General features: G+C 51.7%; 1 protein-coding gene across 3 annotated transcripts in view; it reads right to left on the bottom strand.

Moving 5' to 3' along the window:
* Positions 1 to 7,414: 7,414 nt before the first annotated feature.
* Positions 7,415 to 21,552, bottom strand: part of ZNF282 (zinc finger protein 282) — a 29,909-nt gene continuing 15,771 nt past the window's right edge. For 2 of the 3 annotated variants that reach the window (XM_078059696.1, XM_036121101.2), the window contains exons 3-8: positions 20,490 to 20,616; positions 19,848 to 19,967; positions 18,206 to 18,325; positions 16,165 to 16,278; positions 14,656 to 14,769; positions 7,415 to 8,195 (exon numbers count right to left, since the gene is read on the bottom strand). In XM_078059696.1, the coding sequence (XP_077915822.1) occupies positions 7,420 to 8,195; positions 14,656 to 14,769; positions 16,165 to 16,278; positions 18,206 to 18,325; positions 19,848 to 19,967; positions 20,490 to 20,616 (1,371 nt within the window). In that variant the 3' untranslated portion in view covers positions 7,415 to 7,419. The remainder of the gene's footprint in view (positions 8,196 to 14,655; positions 14,770 to 16,164; positions 16,279 to 18,205; positions 18,326 to 19,847; positions 19,968 to 20,489; positions 20,617 to 21,552) is intronic. The other variant, XM_078059695.1, reaches the window with a different exon arrangement.

The raw sequence follows: 21,552 nt of genomic DNA, 5'->3' as shown, positions 1-21,552 counted from the left end.
GGGATCGAGCCCCGCATCGGGCTCCCCGCTCTGCGGGAAGCCTGCTTCTCCCTCTTCCACTCCCCCTGCTTGTGTTCCCTCTCTTACTGTGTCTCTCTGTGTCAAATAAATAAAATCTTTAAAAAAAAAAAATCAACAGACTGGCTCCTTCTTAGCACGCAGGGCTCAGTTCAGACTGCATCTCCTCAAAGAGACATTTCCCGTCCACTCTGCCTACAGCCCAACACCCTTCTCCATCCCAACACTCAATCCTGATCCTCCGATCAAAAGTTTTCACAGCATTATCACTAACCAAAATAACTTAATTTTTTCATCAGTTTACATGATAGTGATGTGTCCCTTTCACTAAAATGTCCCTCCACAGTATATACCATCTCTTGCACACTGAAGTGCTCATAAATATCTTTGGATGATTGAATGGTGAACCAGAGAATAAGGGTAGGTAAAGCCACCTCCAGGAGAAGGCATAATGTCCACAGCAACCAGATCAACAGGAGACTGACCGGATTATTAATACATCTAAAGAAAAGATGGGGGGCGCCTGGGTGGCTCAATCGTTGGGCGTCTGCCTTCGGCTCGGGTCATGATCCCAGGGTCCTGGGTTCGAGCCCCACATCGGGCTCCCTGCTTGGCAGGAAGCCTGCTTCTCCCTCTCCCACTCCCCCTGCTTGTGTTCCCTCTCACTGTGTCTCTCTCTGTGAAATAAATAAAATCTTTAAAAAAATAAAATAAAAAATAAGGAAAAGATGGGTCAAGCTGAGGAAACCAGTCAGCCACTGAGATATGTCTAGGGTCTGACCTACTTTCTCAGACCAACAAAAACTTACTGTCAGACACAGAGAAAAATGTATCATATCTGTGGAGACAGACATATCAGGACATAGGATACTGGGTACTGGGGTCATTAGCAGTTCAGTTCTAGAACCCTCTATTCTGTTTCTGTGTTCACCAGGTAGTCTGATGATGCAGGTTCCCGTGTAGTTACTGGGAGACAACGTGCAGGTCAGGCTGATACAAATGTCCAGTCCACCCCTGGAAATGATTAAACTGATGCTCTGGCTTATCCATCAGTCTCTTGAGAGTCACCATGATTCAGCACCCCTGACTCTGAGCCTGGAACAGTGGGAAAATATTTAGATCAAATTTCCAGTGTGCAAAGGAGGCAGCACCAGGCACTGGTCTGAATTTCATGGGCTTGCAGAGATGGTGTGCATGGTGCTTTAGAAAGCGGAGCCAAGGATTGGTGAAATAGGTGAAGAGGATTAAGGACACACTTATCTTGATAAGCACTGAGTAATATAGGGAATTGTTGAATCACTAAAAAGAAAAGAAACGAAACCATTTTTTCAAATTGCAAATGTTTTAAAAATTGGGGCAAAATAATAGTGTCTATACTGGTATCGAGAGAGAGAGAGAGTGCGAGAGAAGAAGGAAGGAAGGAAGGAAGGAAGGAAGGGAGGGAGGGAAAAGCGAGACCATTGGTCTCTCCCACTTACTAGATGTGGACAAGTCGTTAACTTCTTGGCATCTCCATTTCCTCATTATTAGTGAGCAATAATAATAGCACATAGCTCACAGAGTTGCTGTGCAGATTAAATGAGTTAGTTCAAGTGCTTAGAACAGTGCCTGTCAGGTGAAGGGTTCAAAAAGTGCTCCTGATCACTATTAATCTTTGTGTTCCGGCTCCTTCCCTCACTAAGTGGTGTGGTGTATGCTCCCTCGGCTTCAGTGTCTTCCCACTAAGAATACAAACATCACATCCTCGGGTTGTTGATGGGATTAAAAGAAATCACAAGTGTAAGTCAAATGCTCGCGTCACTGAATGCCTGGCGTATAGCAAGCACTCAGTGACCAGCGATTTCTCATTTTGGTTTGTTTTGCTGTTGCAAGGTCCAAGCCTTGAGCTGCAGTGAATTCACCAACATAAATGTTACCTTGTTGTGTCTCTTAGAAGCTTCCCATTTGTCCTTTCCCAATGACACTCAGATCTTGACATGGGCCTTTAAATAAACTTTTAAATAAGGCTCATAATTATTCCCATTGGTGGCAGTGGTATTAAAGGACTCGAGAAAATGTACTTAGTACTTGTAACCTGTCATCTGTGTCTATAAAATATGAACGTTAACATTCAGAGCTGAAACTGACCTTAGACATTATCTTACCCACATCCTCGTTTCTAGTGACAGGAGAAAGTATCCTTTGAATCACATATAATACAAATTAAGTTTAAAATAATGCTTTAAAAATATTTCTCTTGTCCTTTAAATGTTCTATTGTGCATATGATTTATAGCATACATATTAACATACATACGTACATATATGTATGCCCAAACTTTTTTTTACTCGAGAAAGTTTATGGACCATGGTTTTATTCTAGTTGAAACCCTTTCTATTCTCTTCCCCTTATTATCCCGCAAGTCTCTAGATGGCAGGGACCAGGTCTTTTGTGATCCTTCTCTCACATAAATAACCTCCTGGGGAGCGTGCCCCCTGCAGGCCTCCAGGTCCGTGAGACTCCTAGAATGAATCCATCTTGGTTCCAGCTGCACACCACCCCTGTCCCCCATATATGTGTGTATGGACACAGCGGACAGTTGACAGTGTGTCCACAGGCAGTGGACATCTGTTAGCTTTGTCAACCTAGCACTTTTCCCTTCTCCTGGGCATAGATGCACCTCTTTCTCTTTGGGGACAGCTCCTCCCTGGGCTCTAGCCATGTACTTAGAATGGGTGCTGCCATCTTGTTCCATGAAGGGTGGGCATCTGACTCAAGCCAGTCCAATCATAGCATCCTAGCCTCCTGGCCACGGTAATTGAGCCAGGGGTGGGCATATGATTAAGCTGAACCAATCAGAGCTCTTCCCTGGGATCTTTCTAACTAGAGCTGAGGGGACAGGTTAATTTCCTCTGTAGTGAAGCTATAAATGTATGAGTCAGGAAGAGTCTTGTCCCCATTTCTTGGAGTTTAAGTTGGTTTTAAAGAATGATCCCAACATACAGAAAAGGAGCAGAGATAGAGACACATTATTCTCTGTCTAGGATTGGTTGTTCAACTGTTCCTTTGAATCTGTGAAGGATTCCAGCTTCCTTCCAGCAACTTCCCCTTTCTCCATAGTTGACTAGTCAGCGTCAGGTAGAGGAACTGGGTGACTGGGTGACAAGGAGTTTTTTTGTTTTCTTCTGCACATCCTTTTATCCATTTTGAATTTTGAATGTATTAATGTAAAATCTAGGGGCGCTGAGTTGTTAAGCATATGCCTTTGGCTCAGGTCATGATCCCAGGGTCCTGGGATCGAGCCCCGCATCGGGCTCCCCGCTCAGCAGGAAACCTGCTTCTCCCTCTCCCATTCCCCTCCTCACCCCCACATCCTTGAGATATGGGGCAGGGGCTGCTGACTGGGGACTCAAGTCATTTTATGGTCAAAGGATATTGGCCCCATAGGGATGGAAGTTGTGGGGACACCCAAGTAACCTACACTGGCTTTCACTTCTAAGACTGGATATGGGATCTCCCTTGAATCTTGAATGGGATACAAATCAAAGGCAGTTTTCTCTTATAACAGGAGAAAGAAAACCTACAGAAATTCCTATGCCGGGGGATGATGTTGGTTTAAAATACATCTCAAGAGATTTGAATAGAGGTGCTCAACCTTTAGGATACAGTGCCAGCATCACACTAGAATTAAGACTCTTATGGAAGGGGACCTATGGGACCCTCACAGGATGGTGTGGGCCGGGAGAGGGGAGCGAGATTCTCACACCCAAGATCCCTCTTCTCAAGAACTACTCTTTTAGGGGAGCCTGGGTGGCTGTCGGTTAAGTGTCTGCCTTCATTGCAGGTCATGATCCCAGGGTCCTTGGATCCAGGCCTGTGTCAGGCTCCCTGCTCAGCAGGGGGCCTGCTTCTCCCTCTCCTCCCTGCTCATGCTCTCTCTCTCAAATAAATAAAACCTTAAAAAAAAATTACCCTTTTAGAAATATCCCTCCACAATGGCTCCCTGCGTCAGCGGCAGATGGAATGCCAGCCATTGCATCCCCCAAATGGTCCTGTTCAGGGCCCCAGGCTGATTGGATGCTCTGTAGCATGTTTTTCTAACAATCGGATAAACCAATACCGTTAAATATAGTCATAGGCTAGTTCATCTTGAGCCCAGTGTGAAGTTCCCTCCTTCCCCTCACTCTCCAACACCCAATATTCTGGGACCAGATCTGAGAGAGCCAGTTATGGTGCCCAAAACCTTTATTGTAAGAGAACTGTTCCCTTGTCATTGTTCATTTTCAGTGGTGTCTAGCTTAAACTTGCTGTCTCAAGACTAACATTTTCACTCCTCTGACCTCTCAGAGCTATACACTCTGGGCATCTAAAGATTTTTTAGGGGCGTCTGCCTTCAGCTCAGATCATGGTCCCAGGGTCCTGGGATCGAGCCCCACGTTGGGCTCCCGGCTCAGTGGGGAGCCTGCTTCTCTCTCTTCTGGCTGCTCGTGCTCTCTTTCAAATAAATAAAATCTTAAAAAAAAAAGTTTTTTAAGTCACCTCTACACCCAACATGGGGCTTGACCCTGCAATCAAGGGTCACATGCTCTACCGACTGAGCCAGCCAGGCACCCCTGGGCTCCTAAAGAGTTCTAAGGGGGCTATGAGGGATCTGTGGCACAGCAGATCCCAGGCTAATTGATAGCTTGTCTATGGAATAGTCTTGGCATTCAAGGCCTTCCATGGCCTGGCCTTGACTCACCTTGAAACCACATCACCTACAACGTCCTCACATCCTGAGTATGACCAGGCCAGTCTCCTGTCTTACAATCCCAATTACTGCCTCCCTGCCATGTTTCATCTTCATCCCACATTGCCTCCTGTCTCCTCTCCCTCTGCCCCATCCAACTCATCCTCCGAGCCTTGACTTCTCCAGTTCTGGAAGGACATATAAGAAGCTCTTAGCATGGGTATCTCTCAACAGGGAGTCTGGTAGGAAAGAGTTTTACTCTTGTGTCTTTTTTTGTTTTTTTACCATTTAAATTTTTACTGCATGCATTTTTTAAATTAAAATAGTTAACTTTAATTAACACATTATCAGAAGGAAAATAAAAATCCACCTTCAAAGCAGGACCCTTGACCTTTGTCCTGCTTCAATAAGGACCTCTGCTGCCTGGTAGAGGTCCACACCGAGTGTCACCACCTCTGATCAGCTCCAGGGGTGGAGCTCACTCTAGGACACGTCCAAAGCCAGTGCTGGAGGCTGGGGTATCTCCCAGTGTAGCTGAGGGACACTTGGTGTGGCAGCATCCGCCAGACCAGGATGTGGGAACCAGACGGCCCTGGCCCTCTCTCTGGCTCAGTCACTAACCCTCTTTGGGAATCAGCTCCTTGAGGTTAAACTAAAGGGAAGGACTCCAGCTGTGTTCAGGTGTTCCAAACCCACGTCTCAAATGGAATTTCTCCCCTTTCACACTCTCAACAGCCACAAAAATAAATTAATTTTAAAAATTAAGAAAAAACTGTTGGTCTTATTCTCTGTGATTTAGATTATGAAAATATTGATTTCCTGCATATACTTTTTAAAGCAGAATACTGCCTCCTCCCAACCAAAACACTGGACTAGAGTGTTCCCTTCTGCTCTAAAAAAAAAACCCAAACAAACAAAAATTCCATTGAATTTGTCTGTTTAACTTCTCAACTCCTCTTCTTAGAAAGCAGAAAGAAGGGGGAAAAAAAAAATCCCAGTTAGTTGGATTCCAGCTCATTACGGAGCCATGCTGCAGAACCCTCTGGCCTTGTGAAAATGCAGTCTGCAATCTGGACACCGTTTATTTAATTTTGAGAATTCCCTTTGCATGGCAAAAAGGGGTCTGAGGAAAGCAGAGCGGCGCAGATGAGGGGAAGGGTGGAAGCAGAATGCTCACAAACGTGGCGCCGGGTGCCGGCTGCTCACTGTGCTCCCTGAACTGGGAGAGAAGCAGGATCGATGGGAGGAGCAGGAAAAGTCATTCTTGACACAAACAAGGGTCTTGGGGCACGCCACCCCATCCCAGTGCCTGGTCATGCAAGATGCAGAAATGGAGACCATGGCCCCTCAGGACCACGGAGCAGATGCACCAACTCAAGGGAGTCCTTTGGGCGCCTCCCGAGGCGCCTGCAGGGTCTGGGGCAGAGTAGGGTCTGTGTCCATGTCCTTGAGCATGGTCAGTTAACAGATAGCACCAGTTGGGAGGCTCAGGGCAGGAGACTGAGGCTCTCAGACTCTAGCACCCACTTGCCCGGCCCTCCTGGGAAGAGACTCGCTTCCTTGATGGCTGCTCCGGCAGCAGGAGCCTCTCCCTCACCCCTTGGCCCTGGGGAAACTGGAATAAATCAACAAAGTGAGGTCTGACCCAGGGCACCAGCTGCCTCGGAGGGCTGGGTCACTACTGGGCAGTGAAAAGATGCTGCACCAGATTGAAGGACTGGAGGTGGGAAGGACAGGCTGGGGGAGGGACCTCCTGCCCAGGAATGCCTACACAGGAAGAGCCTTTCAGATGCACAACCCAGGGCATTGTGTAGCTGCTGATGGGTCCCCCAACCCCCAGAAACCCGGGGAGTTGGCCCCCTGCTGCTTCTGAGTTTTGGTGGCTCAGGGGAAGGAGACAGGAGAGAGAGACCAAGAGAGGCCAGGCCACAGAAGTCTCTCAGACATGGGAGGTAGGCAGTGCGTGTGGTGGGGGACACTGCACTGGGGTCAGGAGCCCTGGTCCCAGCCCCGCGGCTCTCTTCTTGTGTCGTCCTGGCAAACCATCCACCTGGGTCTTTTTTCTCAGTAGGGACAATCCTACCCCACGTACCTCAGAGGGACAGGCTAAGGGTGAAAACGGATAACGGATAGAAAACACGTTTAAAAAAGTCTAAAGCGCTATTAGAACGCGAGGCAGTGCTGTCACCAGAGATGTTACCCCTTAGCTCGTTCCTCATCTCCTCGTCACACTTCTGCTTCCTGACTCAGCATCCCTTAACCGTAGGACCTCATTTATCTCAGAGGGCCTCTGAGACTCCCTAGTTGCTTCCCCCGATCACAAACCGGGACTCCAGTGGCCAAACGGGCACGCTAGGTGCCTGAGGGGGATGCCCGAAGCCTCTCGCCCCCTCACTGTCCGTTCTGGCACCTTCCCTGAGGGAAGACGCTCAGCCGGCCCCTTGGTCCACCCTACGAGATGAGCTGGCCATCCATCTAGGCCGGACAGGTCTAGGGGGCCTTGGGGGACCCTGTCTGGAGTGCAATTCCTCTTCCCAATTTCCAGCAGGTGGCAGACAGAGGGAGGGAAGGCGCGCCGAGAACCAGGGGCAGGATCAGGGGTGCTGCGGCCGCCCCCCTCCCAGGCCCGCCCCCCACCACCCCCCCCGCACCCCTGCTCCCGCCTCCGGGCCCTCCCCTCCCCCAGCCCAGCCCTAGTCGTGCTCGGGCGGCGCCTGGAGCTGCCGAGGGGCGCCGAGCCCGGGGCCGCCGCTGTGCACGCGCAGGTGGTCCTTGAGCGACTCCTTGTAGCGGAAGCTCTTGCCGCACTCGCCGCACGTGTAGGGCCGCTCGCCCGTGTGGATGCGCTGGTGCTTGAGCAGGTTCTGCTTGCGGATGAAGCTCTTGCCGCAGAGCGCGCACTGGAAGGGCCGCTCGCCCGTGTGCAGCCGCTGGTGGTTCTGCAGGTGCTCCTTGCGGCTGTAGGTCTTCTCGCACTCGGAGCACTTGTAGGGCCGCTCGCCGCGGTGCGTCATCTGGTGGCGGATGAGGCCCGAGTGGCAGTTGAAGCTCTTCTCGCACTCGGCGCACTCGTACGGCCGCTCCTTGGTGTGGCTGCGGTGGTGGATGATGAGGCTCTTGCGCACGCCGAAACTCTTGCCGCACTCGGGGCACGAGTAGGGCTTGCTGCGCGCGCCGTGCAGGAGCAGGCTCCGCCGCAGGCCGCCCGGGCAGCAGCTGCCGCAGCCGCCGCCCCCGCCGCCGCCGCCCCCGGGGCCCCCGCCCGCGCCCCCGCCGCCCGCGCCCCCCGCCTGCGCCCCGCCCGCGCCCCGCTCCCGGGCCAGCGCGGGGAAGCCTTCGTCGGGGGGCCCGGCGCCCGCCGCGTTCGCGTTCTCGGCCGCCGGGAGCACCGGCAGGCTGGGCGGGGCCGGCGGCGGCGGCGGCGGCTGCGGGCCGGGGGGCGGGTTCTTCACCAGCAGCAGGCTGTCACCTGGGGAGGAGGACACGCGGAGACGTGACATGCTGACTGCGCTCGGCCCGGGCCCCGCACCCCCGCCGCCCCGAGAGGGGCCCAGGTCCTTAACCGATTTCCCCTGCGGCTTCGTGCGAGTCGCAGGCAATCTGGGCCTCAGTTTCTCTGAAAAGTGAGGGGATTGAGCTAGGCCAGAGGCCGTGTTCCCTGTGGCTCTGGGGCTCCTTGACCCTCTGACCTGCCCCAAGCCACCTGGGGTGGGTGGGGGGTGGGGAGAAGCACCGGAAGTGCGTGGGGCAGGCAGCAGGCAGTTAGGAGAGGGAACCCCTCCAGAAAGCAGGGGCAGGGAGGCGGGGATGGGGGTGGGGATGCAGCTATTCGGAAGTCCCGTTGGAAGGGAACTGGCAGGAAATACTAAGACTTAATTGCATTCTGATGTTCAATGCTAATTTATCCAAGGAGAATCTCTCCACTGGGGGGGAAAGAATGTACCAGAACGTATCCAAGGTGAAAGCCAGACAGGAGGCCCACAGACCAAAACCATGCTGCCATTTTCAGTCAGGTTTCCTCTAAGCAAGTGGCCTTCAGACTTGAACAGCAGCATGGTCCCGGGCCCACCCTGGAGTCTGACCCCATCTGCACCCTGACCACAGGGGACCGGGGCTCTCTCCACCCGGTGTGGAGGCAGCTGCCCTGTCAGCCTCCCCAGAAAGCGCTGTTGTGGCCCACACACTGCGGCCTTTTCCTCGGACCCTCGGGTCCTCCACTACCTCGGGGTCAGCGGGGCACCCAGTCCAGGCTCTGAGCAGCAGAGCAGCGTGCCAGGCCCAGCCGTCCAGACTTCTGCTTGCAGAACTCCTTTGTGTGCCCACTGTATTTAGGGGTCTTCTTACTCCTTCACCCCCCGCCCCCTCAGTGCCCGTTCACTGTCCTCTCTCCCTGGAGGAGCCCTTCCTCCACTGAGGGGCAGCTGGTGGAAGAATCTTTGTTCCCACCTCTTGTTGGCATCCTCCGCCCAGGTCCCATCTGCTCCCTGGAGGCCATTTCTCAGGCCACATCTACCATGCTCCCACCCCCTTCCCCTCCATGCTCATCAGTGTCTGACTGAGGCCTGTCCTCCTTACACGACACCCCTAAGTACATGGGGCCCAGCCTGCCCTCTCCATCCCCATCAAAACTGAGCAGGCAGAGAGCCCCCTCCATAGGACAGGGGCCAGCAGCCGAGGCTGAAGTAACTCTCCTGGCCTCGATCCCGGGTGCCAGGCCTTCAATCCTGGGGGACCGACTGTGGGCCTTGTTTGTCCCTCCACACGATCTGCGATTCTCACTCCTTCATAGGTGTTATTCTCAAAAGGACTCCAAGGAAACCACATGCATAGGAGCCTCCATCTCAGGGGCTGTTTCCCAGGAAACCCAGCCTGAAACGGTCCTAATCCTACCCAGATAACTCTTCAGACTCCGTGTGCACGTCAATCCACTTTTCTCAACCTTTGATCTCCCTTCCTGACCCAGCGTGGCTCCCGTGGTCAGCACTGGGGTCACTTGCCATGAAACGCCCTTTATGACTCTGTTCCTCTCCTCTCCTCTGCCCTGCTTGCCTGGGGACCCCCAACCGTGCTCAAGCAGCTGAAGACAGCTAGAGAAAATTGCACAAATCTCAAAAGCACACCCCCCCCCCCCAGCGAGGCACCCTACTACACTTCTCAGTGTGCCCTCCTTTTCCATCCTTTGCGAGAATGTCGTCATACCTTCTCCTCCAGCCTCTAAAGTGAGCACTTTTACTCTAGACCTCACTGGCCAGGAACTGATTCAGACAGAAGCACAGGACCTCGTTCTGGCTGATGACATTGAGAAGGAGGCTTCTGGGAGTTTCCTCACTCCTTAGAGTGCAGGAAGGATGGCCCTTCCTTTCCCTCTGGTCTGGAGGTGATTGCTTAGAACAGCTGCCGCCATCTTGCCCCAGTCATACCAAGGGAGCGGAGCCGAGAGCTGGAAAGAACCTGGGTCCCGGATGATGTACTGAGGCTGAAACTGAACTGCCTCTTAGTTCTATAGGAGAAAACAGGTCTTTGTTCCTCAGGGCAGTTTGAATCAGGGTTCTAAAGCTAATGGAGAGCAGCCTACTGGACAGAGGTCCAGTTATCCCCCAACTTAAAAGAACACTCTCCCTGGACCCCACGTGCTCCCAGGCTCCAGCTACAGTCTCACCTCATCTCTGACCTCATCTCTGTTCCTTTTCATACCAATATTCCTGACGAGTGCTCTACCCTTGCTTTTACTGTTTGCTTTCAAACTCTGACAGTCAGGCATGTGTCCTAGCATGTCCGAAACAACTTCTGTCAAGGTCACCAACAACCTCCAACCTGCCAAATCAATCCACCTGCCTCTTCCCAATCCGGCATAGTCAACCCCTCCTTGTGTTTGAGCTAGTTGACCCCTTCCTCTCTTGAGAGAGTTTCTTCTCTTAGCCTGGGTGATACCCTTGCTCCTCTGGATTTCCTCCAGGCTCACACCTGGGCCTCTTTCATTCTTTGTCTACATTCTCCCTAGATCTCAGAGAGTCCCCAGCCTTAAAACAGCCTCTGTGTAATAATTTAGCAGGCCTTTGTCCTTGGTTCCTAGGAGGTAGCCTCTAAATCCTTGGAATTTCCAGGGTGATAGGAATGTCTTTGTTATTCGTGGTAGGCTCTGATGTTTTATGCTGACGGGGTAATTCACGGTAAGTGCCTCAACAGTTTAAGCTAACTAAACAGTTTAAGCTAACGGGAGGACTCAGGATGGGGGCTGGGTATGCCAGAAAGACCATCCACAGACAGGATTAGAGGGTTGGGGCTTTGAGCCCAACCTCTGGAGAGGGGACGGGCTAGAGAATGAGTTCACCTCACGGCCAGTAAGTAGTTCAATCAATCATAAGTACGTATGGAAACTCCAGTACAAACTCTGGACACAGAAGCTTGGGTGAGCTTCTCTAAAGGGCAATGCTCTGTGTATTGTCACACATCACTGTGCTGGGACAGTGACACTCCTGATCCCACAGGGAGCAGACAACAGCTTTGTGTTTAGGACCCTTCTAGAATTGGTCCTATGGATCTCTCCTTTTGGCTAGTTCTGATTTGAATCCTTTTGCTCTAGTAAAACTAATTCTAAGTATAGTAGCTTTCCGAGCCCTGTGAGCTGTTCTAGTCAACTGCTGAACCTCAGGGGTTAATGGGAACCCCTGGATTTGTAGCCAGCCAGTCAGGAGTGAGTGGGCTGGGGACCCTCGAACTTGCAGCTGGTGTGTGAATAAGAGCAGTCTTGTGGAGCAGGGCCCTTCACCTATGAAGTTTGGTCTAATTCCAGGTAGTTGCAGTGAGAAGTCGTTGCAAGCTACAATCCCCAAATTCATGTAGCCCCAAGCTCTCCCTTGAACTTCAGACCCCGCTACGTTCATCTGCCTACCTGATGCCATCTCAGATCGACAGGCCCAACGTAGAGCGCTGGGTTTACACAGTAACCTGGCTCTCTCCCAGGACTCACCATTTCAGTAAAGGGCGCCACTGCTCTCCTGGTTCTTCAGGGCCCAACCCTGGGTGTCACTCTTGACCGCTCGCCCACCACACATAGTCCCTTAGCGACACGTCCAGAGTCTGTCCTGAATCCCGTCCACTTCTCTCCCTGAGCACTGACCCCATCCCAACTCTGACGGATGGTCATCTCTTCACCTGCTCTGTACCAACCACTTTAGCTTCCTAAATGGCTTCCCTGCTTCTGGCTCATGGTTCCCCCCGCACTGCAGTCCGTTCCTGAACTTATCTTTTTAAAATGTAAACCCGGGGGCACCTGGGTGGCTCAGTTGGTTCAGCGTCTGACTCTTGATTTTGGATCAGGTCATGATCTCGGGGTCCTGGGATCGAGTCCCAGTCAGGCTCCCTGCTCAGTGGGGAGATTGCTTCTCCCTCTCCCTCTGCCCCTCCCCCCTGCTCTCTCTCTCTCTAATAAATAAATAAAATCTTAAAAAAAATACACATTCTTTAATATACCATTGAGGAATCCCTTTTACTAAAATACATCGTCCAGGGCGCCTGGGTGGCTCAGTTGGTTAAGCGACTGCCTTCGGCTCAGGTCATGATCCTGGAGTCCCTGGATCGAGTCCCGCATCGCTTCTCCCTCTGACCCTCCCCCCTCTCACGTGCTCTCTCTCTCTCATTCTCTCTGTCTCAAATAAATAAATAAAATCTTTAAAAATAAATAAATAAATAAATAAATAAATAAATAAATAAATAAAATACATCGTCCAGCTAGGCTGAAGTCAGATAGGACACCAGGTCTTTCTTGCATACCCCCGGGCTGGGGAAAGGAGTTTGGCAGGGACGGGTACCTGTGTTTTACAGGTTCTGTGTTTAACTCTCTCCTCCCACTACCCTCTCTCCTTCCAGCTCCTCTCCAGAAGACATGATTCCATGTCTTTAAACTTCAAAGAAACCACAGGTGAGATCCTAATTTCAACATTAACAAGTGGAAGGCAGGCCCACTTTGGGAGAAAGTCAAGAGGCTCCGGTGACTGGGCCCGTAGGAGGAGCATTTCCAGATGCTTCTGTCGCCCAAACTCTGGGCACTGCCTCCCCAGTGCTAAGGTTCGAAGGCCTCCCAGAGATAAAACGTGAAGCAAATCATTCTATGACTCGGTGTATCCAAATTGAGGAGGTAAAATGATCCGGTCACTCGCAAAGCCTTGCAACCTCTGCACGGACTCCCCTAGATCCGTCCCCACAACCGCACAGGTCTCCAGGAAAAGGCTTGTCCAGGCCCACGTACTCCTAGCCGACTTGGAAAAATCAGATGGTAGCATCGAGGGACAAAGGTGTGGGCAGAATTCCTGGCATGAGGTTGGATGAACTAGTACGTATGCCTTCAAGGCCAGAAATAGTGGCCTGAGCACCGTCAAGAAAGAAGTGGAGGGCACCTGGGTGGCTCAGTCGTTAAGCGTCTGCCTTCGGCTCAGGTCATGATCCCAGGGTCCTGGGATCGAGCCCCACATCGGGCTCTCTGCTCAGCAGAAAGCCTGCTTCTCCCTCTCCCACTCCCCCTGCTTGTGTTCCCTCTCTCGCTGCATCTCTCTCTGTCAAATAAATAAATAAAAATCTTAAAAAAAAAAAAATAAATAAAATAAAATAAAAAAAGAAAGAAGTGGAAACTGCTGGCACTTCTTCCCGTCCTCACAGACAGTGGCCTGGCTTCCCCTGTCCCATCCCCACCCCAGCAGCAGGTCAGAAGAGGAACCACTTTAAGTTCTATTTGAAACAAGGGCACACTGCTCCTTGCCCACTCCTCCAGCCCCGGCCTGCCCTTCCAGACTGGACTAAATTTGTCTCAGACACTGGGATCCACTTACCTGACTTTTAAATGGCTTTCCAGATCAGAAATAATCTATGTCCTCAGCTCTGCCCTGGACTTTAAGCTCCCGGAGGGTGTCAGGAGTGTGCACAAGGAATATATTGTTTAGCTGCTCCTTCAACACTCTGACCAGCAGACGCTAAGTCAGCCGTCTTGAGAACAAGGAGATGGTAGCGGGTCTGGCAAGGAATGCCAGCCAGACGCTAAGTGTTAAATAATCCACGAACATATGCCTAAGGTCCGTGGCCAATAAGTGGAACTTCAAAAAAAGACCCAGGAGACCCAAGTCAGGTGAGACGTTTGGTCCCATACCTGTTGTGGGTAAACAAAACAAAACAAAACCCTTCTCCCTATCTGAGCTTCAGTATCTTCGCCAGCTACTGTGGGGTGCCCGCTCAGGGCTGGCTTGGGGCTCCGGCCAGTGTTTTCTGGTACGTGAGCCACCCACCAGCATCACCTCCTACTCAGGTGCCAGTGGGCCAGCTCCCTCCCAGCCCACCCTCCCTGCCCTGCTCTTAGGGGCTGAACTACGTCCCCTGGAAAGATGTGTTGAAATCCAAACCCCCAGGACTGCAGAAAATGACCGTATTTGGAAATGGGATCTTCACAGAAGTAATTAGTTAAGATGGGGTCAGACTGGAGTAGGGTAGGCCCTGAAGACAGCCAGGTGAAGACACAGACACGCAGGCAGAACACCACGGGGGACAAAGGTAGAGACGGAGCGACGCACCTACAAGCCAAGGGAACGCTAACCCTTGCCACAAACACCAGAAGCTAGGGATAGGCAAGAAAGGGTCCCCTACGGCTTTCAGAGAGGGCACGCTCCTGCCGACCCCTCGACTTTGGACTTCTGGTTTCCAGAACCGGAAGAGACAACACATTTCTGTTGTTTTAAGCCACCCAGTTTGTGGTACTTTGTTAAGTCAGCCCTAGGACAGAAACACACCGGCCATCCTCCAAAAGGAAAGGGGACAGTGGTCTGATACAGATGGGCGAAAGGCTGGCATGACAGAACATCACCTACGGGGGGGCGGGGGAAGCGGAGGCAAGCAACCATCCCCGCAGATGAAAGACCAGGGGCCCCAGGGGGCGCGTTACTCACTGGGGCCAGAATCTAATCCGAGCTCTCCTTCCATTGAGTCGCGAGGGCCCCATGGGTACGGCTGTTCCTCCTGCTTGATCCATGACAGAATGTCGTGCGCCGAGATCAGAGACTCTGTTGATGGAAAGAAGGCAGTCTGAGATGCTGTTCACGTCCACTGAGCCTCCCATCAGAGGTTAGAGAACCATCACGTGCAAAGGTCCCTGCTGGCGCTCGCAGGGCACGTGGCGGTAGTGGTCTCGCGTTTCATACTGGCCGTCCTCACCCTCCCTGCCCTCAGACGTGGTATCTCGCTCGTGCTCACTACATCGGGAGTCGGCCAGGGAGGAGGCGGCCCGACCCAGTGTCTGCGCGGACGCAGAACCGAGATCGGAACCTGCGTCTCCCAGCTCTGTCCACGGAGCCCCAGAGCAAACTCTGGGTCCAGAACAGGCCAGAGGGCAGCCTGCTGTCTGACGGCCCGCGGGACCAAGGGCTGAGTGGTAGGACTTCAGAACCAGCAGCCAGAGAAGCGGTGAACAAAGGTCTCGAGAGAGCTGGAGTGTAGACTGCTGACTCTCTATCAGGAAGCGCTGGCTTCCCCTCCTGGCCTGGACCCCTTCAGTTTCTCCACTGTGAAGTTGTAGGGTTGAAACAACAAGGAATGCTAGATTTTATGTCTGATCTTCTCTTCCTGGTATGTGGGGGAGGATGAGACTATGGGTCATAACCAAACGAGAGGACACTGGACTTCCCCAGCTGTGCAAGCACATGCGTGCGTGCGTACACACCCACAGATACCCACATGGACACACACCCCCCACACACACATGCACACACACACACACACACACATGTGTGTGCAGGCCCCAGACGGGTGGAGCTTCTTTACTGTTCTATATGCCTGGACCCTACCCAGAAGTTTCTTGGAAGACATTTAACTAGTGTTCACCCAGGAAAACTTGCAGAAAACGTAAATTTCTTTCTTTCTGTCACAGAAATATACCCAACTTTTAAAAGCCTTTCTGGTTATGTTTATTGTTCAAAAACTGTTGTTGCAGAAATAATTTTAGTATCAGTTACGTTGACACAATAAATTATCAATTTAATGATTCATTTAGAAAAGTCCTCTGTTGGGACGCCTGGGTGGCTCAGTCGTTAAGCGTCTGCCTTCGGCTCAGGTCATGATCCCAGGGTCCTGGGATCGAGCCCCACATCAGGCTCCCTGCTCAGGCAGGAAGCCTGCTTCTCCCTCTCCCACTCTCCCTGCTTGTGTTCCTGCTCTCACTATTTCTCTCTCTGTCAAATAAATAAATAAAATTAAAAAAAAAAAAAAAGAAAAGTCCTCTGTACTTTACGAATGGTTACATTCCAAAATCCGTACGAAGTTCCTAACTGAAGAACATGCTGTATTTTATTCTCTGAGCCTTTCACTGGCCTTTAACCAAAAGTGATCAGATTGATTTCCCCGCATACAAAGTTCAGTAAGAGTCTCCTTGTCCTTGATATTCATCCTGGTATCTTGCTCACCTGAATTGGGGTCCGTTGGAATATCTCTCTCTGCCAGATCCTGCTGATCCCATACGCACGGGTGCTCCTCCTGTTTAATCCGGGACAAGAGGTCCTGGGCAGAGGCCGGGGAGTCTGTGGGAAAAGAACAACGGAGGCGTCAGGGGACACGAAATGCCTGCAAGTTTGTGCACTGAGTAAATCTCTCATTTCCTGCAATTATTTCTATTCCTTAAAATTCAGGCATAATTAAAGTATGCTAATTAATTAAAGGTTTAAGTCGGCTTGGCCCCAATTAATGGAGCTTTTGCTGCAAATAAGGGTATACTATAGGGGAGCGTCATTCACGGTGACTTCGAGAGAGTCTTGCTGTGCTTTGGGAACTTCAGTCCTTAGACTGAGACTCAGCTTGAGTACAGACCACCACCATGGACAGAGGTATTCTTAAGGGGATTTTCCAGAACAGGATGCCTTCCATGGAGCCGTTTAGATCCACCATTTTATTGGGATTTTTCTTTCTTTTTCTTTTTAGATTTATGTATTTATTTTAGAGAGAGAGAGACAGACAGACAGTGAGCACACGAGCAGGGGGAGGGGGGAGGGAGAGGGAGAGAATCTCAAGCAGACTCCGTGCTGAGCAGAGAGCCCCACGCAGGGCTCAATCTCACGACCCTCAGATCATGACCTGAGCCAAAACCAAGAGTTGGACGCTTAACTGACTGCACCACCCAGGTGCCCCTTATTGGGATTTTTCTAAGGTGTATGCTACATTTTTCCTCTGCGGTCTGTTAAAACTCATTTAACTTCATTGCCTTCTTATCTCTTACAGATTTCTTTGAAGATATTAATACTGTGCTGCCGTCCAGGAGCATGCTTGATGGAAAGGGACCGGCCTTTCCCCCACTCAGATGCCGCTATCACTCAACCTGGGAGTGTGAGGCTCTGACTAAGAGGGGCTAAGGCTTGTGGAGCTCTAACCTGTGGATAAGTATGTTACTAGATCTTGTGATGGGTAATTCTGTGACAGCCAGGCCACAGTACACACATAGTTGGCCAGACATTATTCTAATTTTTTTTTTAAGATTTTATTTATTTGTCAGAGAGCAAGAGAGCACAAGCAGGGAAAGCAGCAGGCAGAGGGAGAGGGAGAGGTCGACTTCCTGCTGAGCAGGGATGTGCGGCTTGATCCCAGGACCCTGGGATCATGACCTGAGCTGAAGGCAGATGCTTAACTGACTGAGCCACCTAGGCACCCCCAGACATTATTCTAGAGGGTTCTGTAAACGGATTTTATTTTTTGAGAAGATTAATATTTCAATCAGCAACCCCTGCCTTTCATAATGTGGGTGGGCCTCATACCAACAGGTGAAGGCTTCCATAGAAAAAGACAAACCACCCCCAAGGAAGAGGGAATCCGGCCAGAAGACTGTGCTGGGTCTCCAGCCTGCAGATTCTGGACATGCCAGCCTCCACAATCACTGAAGGCAGTTCCTTAAAATCAGTCTGCCTGGCTGTGTCTCTCTCCACACGCAGATACATACCCACACACCCTGTGGGTTCTCTGGAGCACCCTAATACACATATGCTCTCAGAGGCTTCTCACACAGAGTCCAGCTGGAACGTCACCTAAGAGGAAACCCACCTCACCCCCCCGAATACCCCACGGGCACAGAGGCAACAACCCATAAATACTTGTTGAAAACAACGAAAGCTCTTCCCAGTCAGGAGCAGGTCCTATGGACTGATATATTCCCAGACCACAGCGCTTCATCATAAAGTTTCTTACACTTAGTACTTCTGCCCTGGTGCTCCTCTTCAAGGGGAGGAAGGAATAGTTAAAAACTGATATAAAAAGAGAGGTAACAGGACGAGCTAAGCCCAGATGTGCTATGTTTGTGCCCTACGGGAAATCCTGTCTCTCTGCCCACTCCGGACCCAACTCTTACATTTCCAGCTCTGGCCTCTGGTCTGCCACACACGACGGATGATGCTGGGGACCTGCAGACCATGCTGGCCCTTTCCGCTCCCTCCCTGGCTTAGGGCAGCTACTGGGCTCACTCACCAGTAATGGACTCCGTGGGGATGGCTCTTTCCTCCAGGCCCCGCTGACCCCGGACACATAGGGCTTCCTCCCGTTTCACCTGCGAGGATGAATCCTGTGCAGACACCAGGGGCTCTGCTCCTGGGGAGAGAGAAGGATGTCATTTGGGGTTTTTTCTGAACAATCATCACCCAGGTGTTCTCAGGGTCAGGAATACAGCTGACAGCACATATATGCACAGGAGCCTTGGGCTCCTGTGGGCAACTGCGGGAAGCAGAAGGTTCTGGGAGCAGAGAAATAATCAGTATTCAGGACAAAGGGGTAGGCCAAGCCGCGGGATGCGATGTAATGAGGCCCGGAGAGAGTTCCAAAAATGGCCCAGCCTGGGCTTGGTGCTAATCAGGGCAAGGCCAGAAGTTTGACCTCTGTGTACAAGATGTTCATGTTCATTTTTCACCCATCAGAGAGAGGTAGCCACACACACACACACACACACCATCACAGCCTCCTGCCTGGCCCCAACCTGGATGGATAATGCAGTGTCCTCACACATACAGGACAATGATATATCCTCTCTGTAGACCCCAAGATGTGACAAACAGGGTGTGTCCTGATGTTCTGTGGTGTGACGTACTAGCCCTGAGAGCAGGCGGCTCAGGTGGCCGGGGGGAGATCAGAGGAGGAACCGGAAGACTTGGATCCTGGTTTCCACTGTGCCCCCAGCCCAGCAGGTGAGCCAGCCGACCTCTCTGGTTCTCGGCCTGCTCGTTCCACCCACAACACGGGCACAGCGGTCACCATGCCAGCACACGCACAGTGATGGATGACAGCTAGGTGACACTGCTGAGGTCCAGGGCCGTAAGCATGAAGGGCTGCCCCAGCTGCTGACCTCAGCCCCTGCAGTGCTTGAAGATGGGGAGCGGGCCGCCAGATGAACTGTCCGCAACACGCCAATGTGCAGAGACAGAGCTGATCAGTGGTGGCCAGGGGCTGGGGGCTGGGGGGAGGTAGGAGTGACTGCTCACGGGTCTGGGGTTTCCCATGATGAAGAGGTTCTGGAATTAGATCATGGTGATGGTTGCACAACTTTGTGAACCCCTGAGTGGACTTTATTTATGGCATATGAATTATATTCCAATGAAGAGAACAGACTGGAAAGGAAGGGGCTGCCTCTGAGTGACCTTCTAAAGGAACTTGCTGAAGTGGGGTGCCTGGGTGGCTCAGTCGTTAAGCGTCTGCCTTCGGCTCAGGTCATGGTCCCAGGGTCCTGGGATCGAGCCCCGCATTGGGCTCCCTGCTCCGCGGGAAGCCTGCTTCTCCCTCTCACCCTCCCCCTGCTTGTGTTCCTTCTCTCGCTGTGTCTCTGTCTGTCAAATAAATAAAAAATAAAAAATCTTAAAAAAAAAAAAGGAACTTCCTGAAGAAGGGCAGAGTTTGTATGATAAGGCAGAGAACACAGTTCAGGCTCGGCTGCACTAGGGGCAGCACCACTCAGGAGAGCTGAGGGCCTGACGAAAGGCCTCCGGGGCACAGCCAGGACTATAGCCCTGGAACCTTCCATCCCAGCGAGAGCTGACCAGGGAACAGTGCTGTCAGGAACTACATCTCCTCAGCTCCTCTCCTGCCCTGCCCTGGACCTGGGGCTCTTTTCAGCTGCCATCACCTGTGTCTGGATCCATTAAGATTTCTCTCTCTTCTGGGTCACGCTGCTCCCACACGCAAGGCTCTTCCCTGGGCTCCACCTGGGATGGAGCATCTGGCTTGGGCACTGCACCCTCCGTGTCTGGAATGAGTTGGAGGGGAAGGAAGGACACACAATGAAGTTCACCAACAGATCCCGATCAAGGGCAGCCGCAGAAGTCTCCCCCACCCAAGACCCCCTCCCCAGCAGAGAGCCCCTCTCGGTGGTCGCCGATACCTATGTCAGCTCATCTCTTAGAAGGAACCCTGAAAACAAGCCAACAGATGCCCAATTTCCAGCATAGAAAATAGCAGGACTCCGAAAGCCAACAGCAGACAGACTGTGGCTCATCCATGGGGAGGTAGCGTGTAGTCACATGCCAATGATGCAGTTTGGCCGTATTCCAGAACAAAAGCAGTGCAGTGCTCAATGCTATAGTGACAGGCCCTGTTACTGGGTTTCTAACTGTCATCTTGTTATACTCATTCTTTCTTTATAGCGTCATGAGCAGATAGTTCCTTGCATTTCCATTAGGGATGAACACAAACACTTTGCCCAGGCTGATAAGCGTTTTACTGCTCTCTGCACAGACCGCTTGCCCTGGAGGAGGGAAGGGGCTCTTACCCAGGGACATCAGGGTTTTATAGTTCTCCTTAACAAGGTTGTTGTAAAGCTCCTTCTGCCATTCGTCCAAGTTCTTCCACTCATCCTCAGAGAAGTAAACAGCGATGTCGACAAACGTCACGGGAACCTTGGCCAAGAAGAGTTTTAGTCTGACACCTGCTTGCTTCTCCCCACAGCCTCCCCTCCGTTGGCCATGGGGCCCCTTCCACCCTAGAGCCTGCTTCTGCTCGCCATGGCTCCCTGTCCCCCAAATCCCAGCCCAGTCCACAGGAGTGGAGTCAGCCCACTCTATTCCTGATCTTCTCGTGCTCCCCAAACAAGGATGGTCAACACTACCTTTTTTTTTTTTAAACGCATTTAACCATATCCTCTGTAATTCCACGTTTAGGGAAACTGGGTCCCTGAAGGTAAAGCCAAAGTCAATGTGCTGCTTTCGGCACTCAGGGTGACAGAGGTGTGGAAGGTTCTCCGAGAGGGGATCAGTGAGCCGAGTACAGTAAAACCCTGTTACAAAACCTGTCTTTCCAGTCAGGTTATCTCAGTAAGGTACACAGTTACATTTTTGTCATTAAAACATGTAAATCTAAGGGCATGTGCTAGAGCTCCAGGATCTTGATCTGTTTCGTTCACCGCTATATCCCAAGCATCTAGAAGCAGAGAGTCTGGAGCCAGTAAATATTTGTTGAATACGTTGAGCGGCTGGCTGTTGCCAATACTAGAAAGTTCCACCGCAGCCTGAGTCATCCATCCCAGATGCCGGGCCCCTGTTATTTTAGGCGGTCTCGTCTGTTCTATAAAACTGTTACTTCGGTTTGACAAGGGTCCTCTGGACTCATCTCGGATGCTCAGCAGTGTGGCCTTGCCTTGGCCCGCATCGTTCAGAATGGTTTCACTTCATGACTTCAACATCTGAACTTCCCTTCTCGGACACCCAGCCCTGCCCCCACCCACCCCCCACTCTCACACCCACAGGACCAGCCTTCCACTCGCACTCAGAAATCCAACCCCTCCCTTCTCCCTGGCCCTAATTTGAGTCCACTGGTCTTTGCACCTGTACACAGGG

This window comes from Halichoerus grypus, chromosome 12, assembly GCF_964656455.1.
Source record: "Halichoerus grypus chromosome 12, mHalGry1.hap1.1, whole genome shotgun sequence".
Taxonomy (NCBI): Eukaryota; Metazoa; Chordata; class Mammalia; order Carnivora; family Phocidae; genus Halichoerus; species Halichoerus grypus.
The sequence above is the reverse complement of the archived record's forward strand: the minus strand, read 5'-3'. Positions and strand labels throughout refer to the sequence as shown.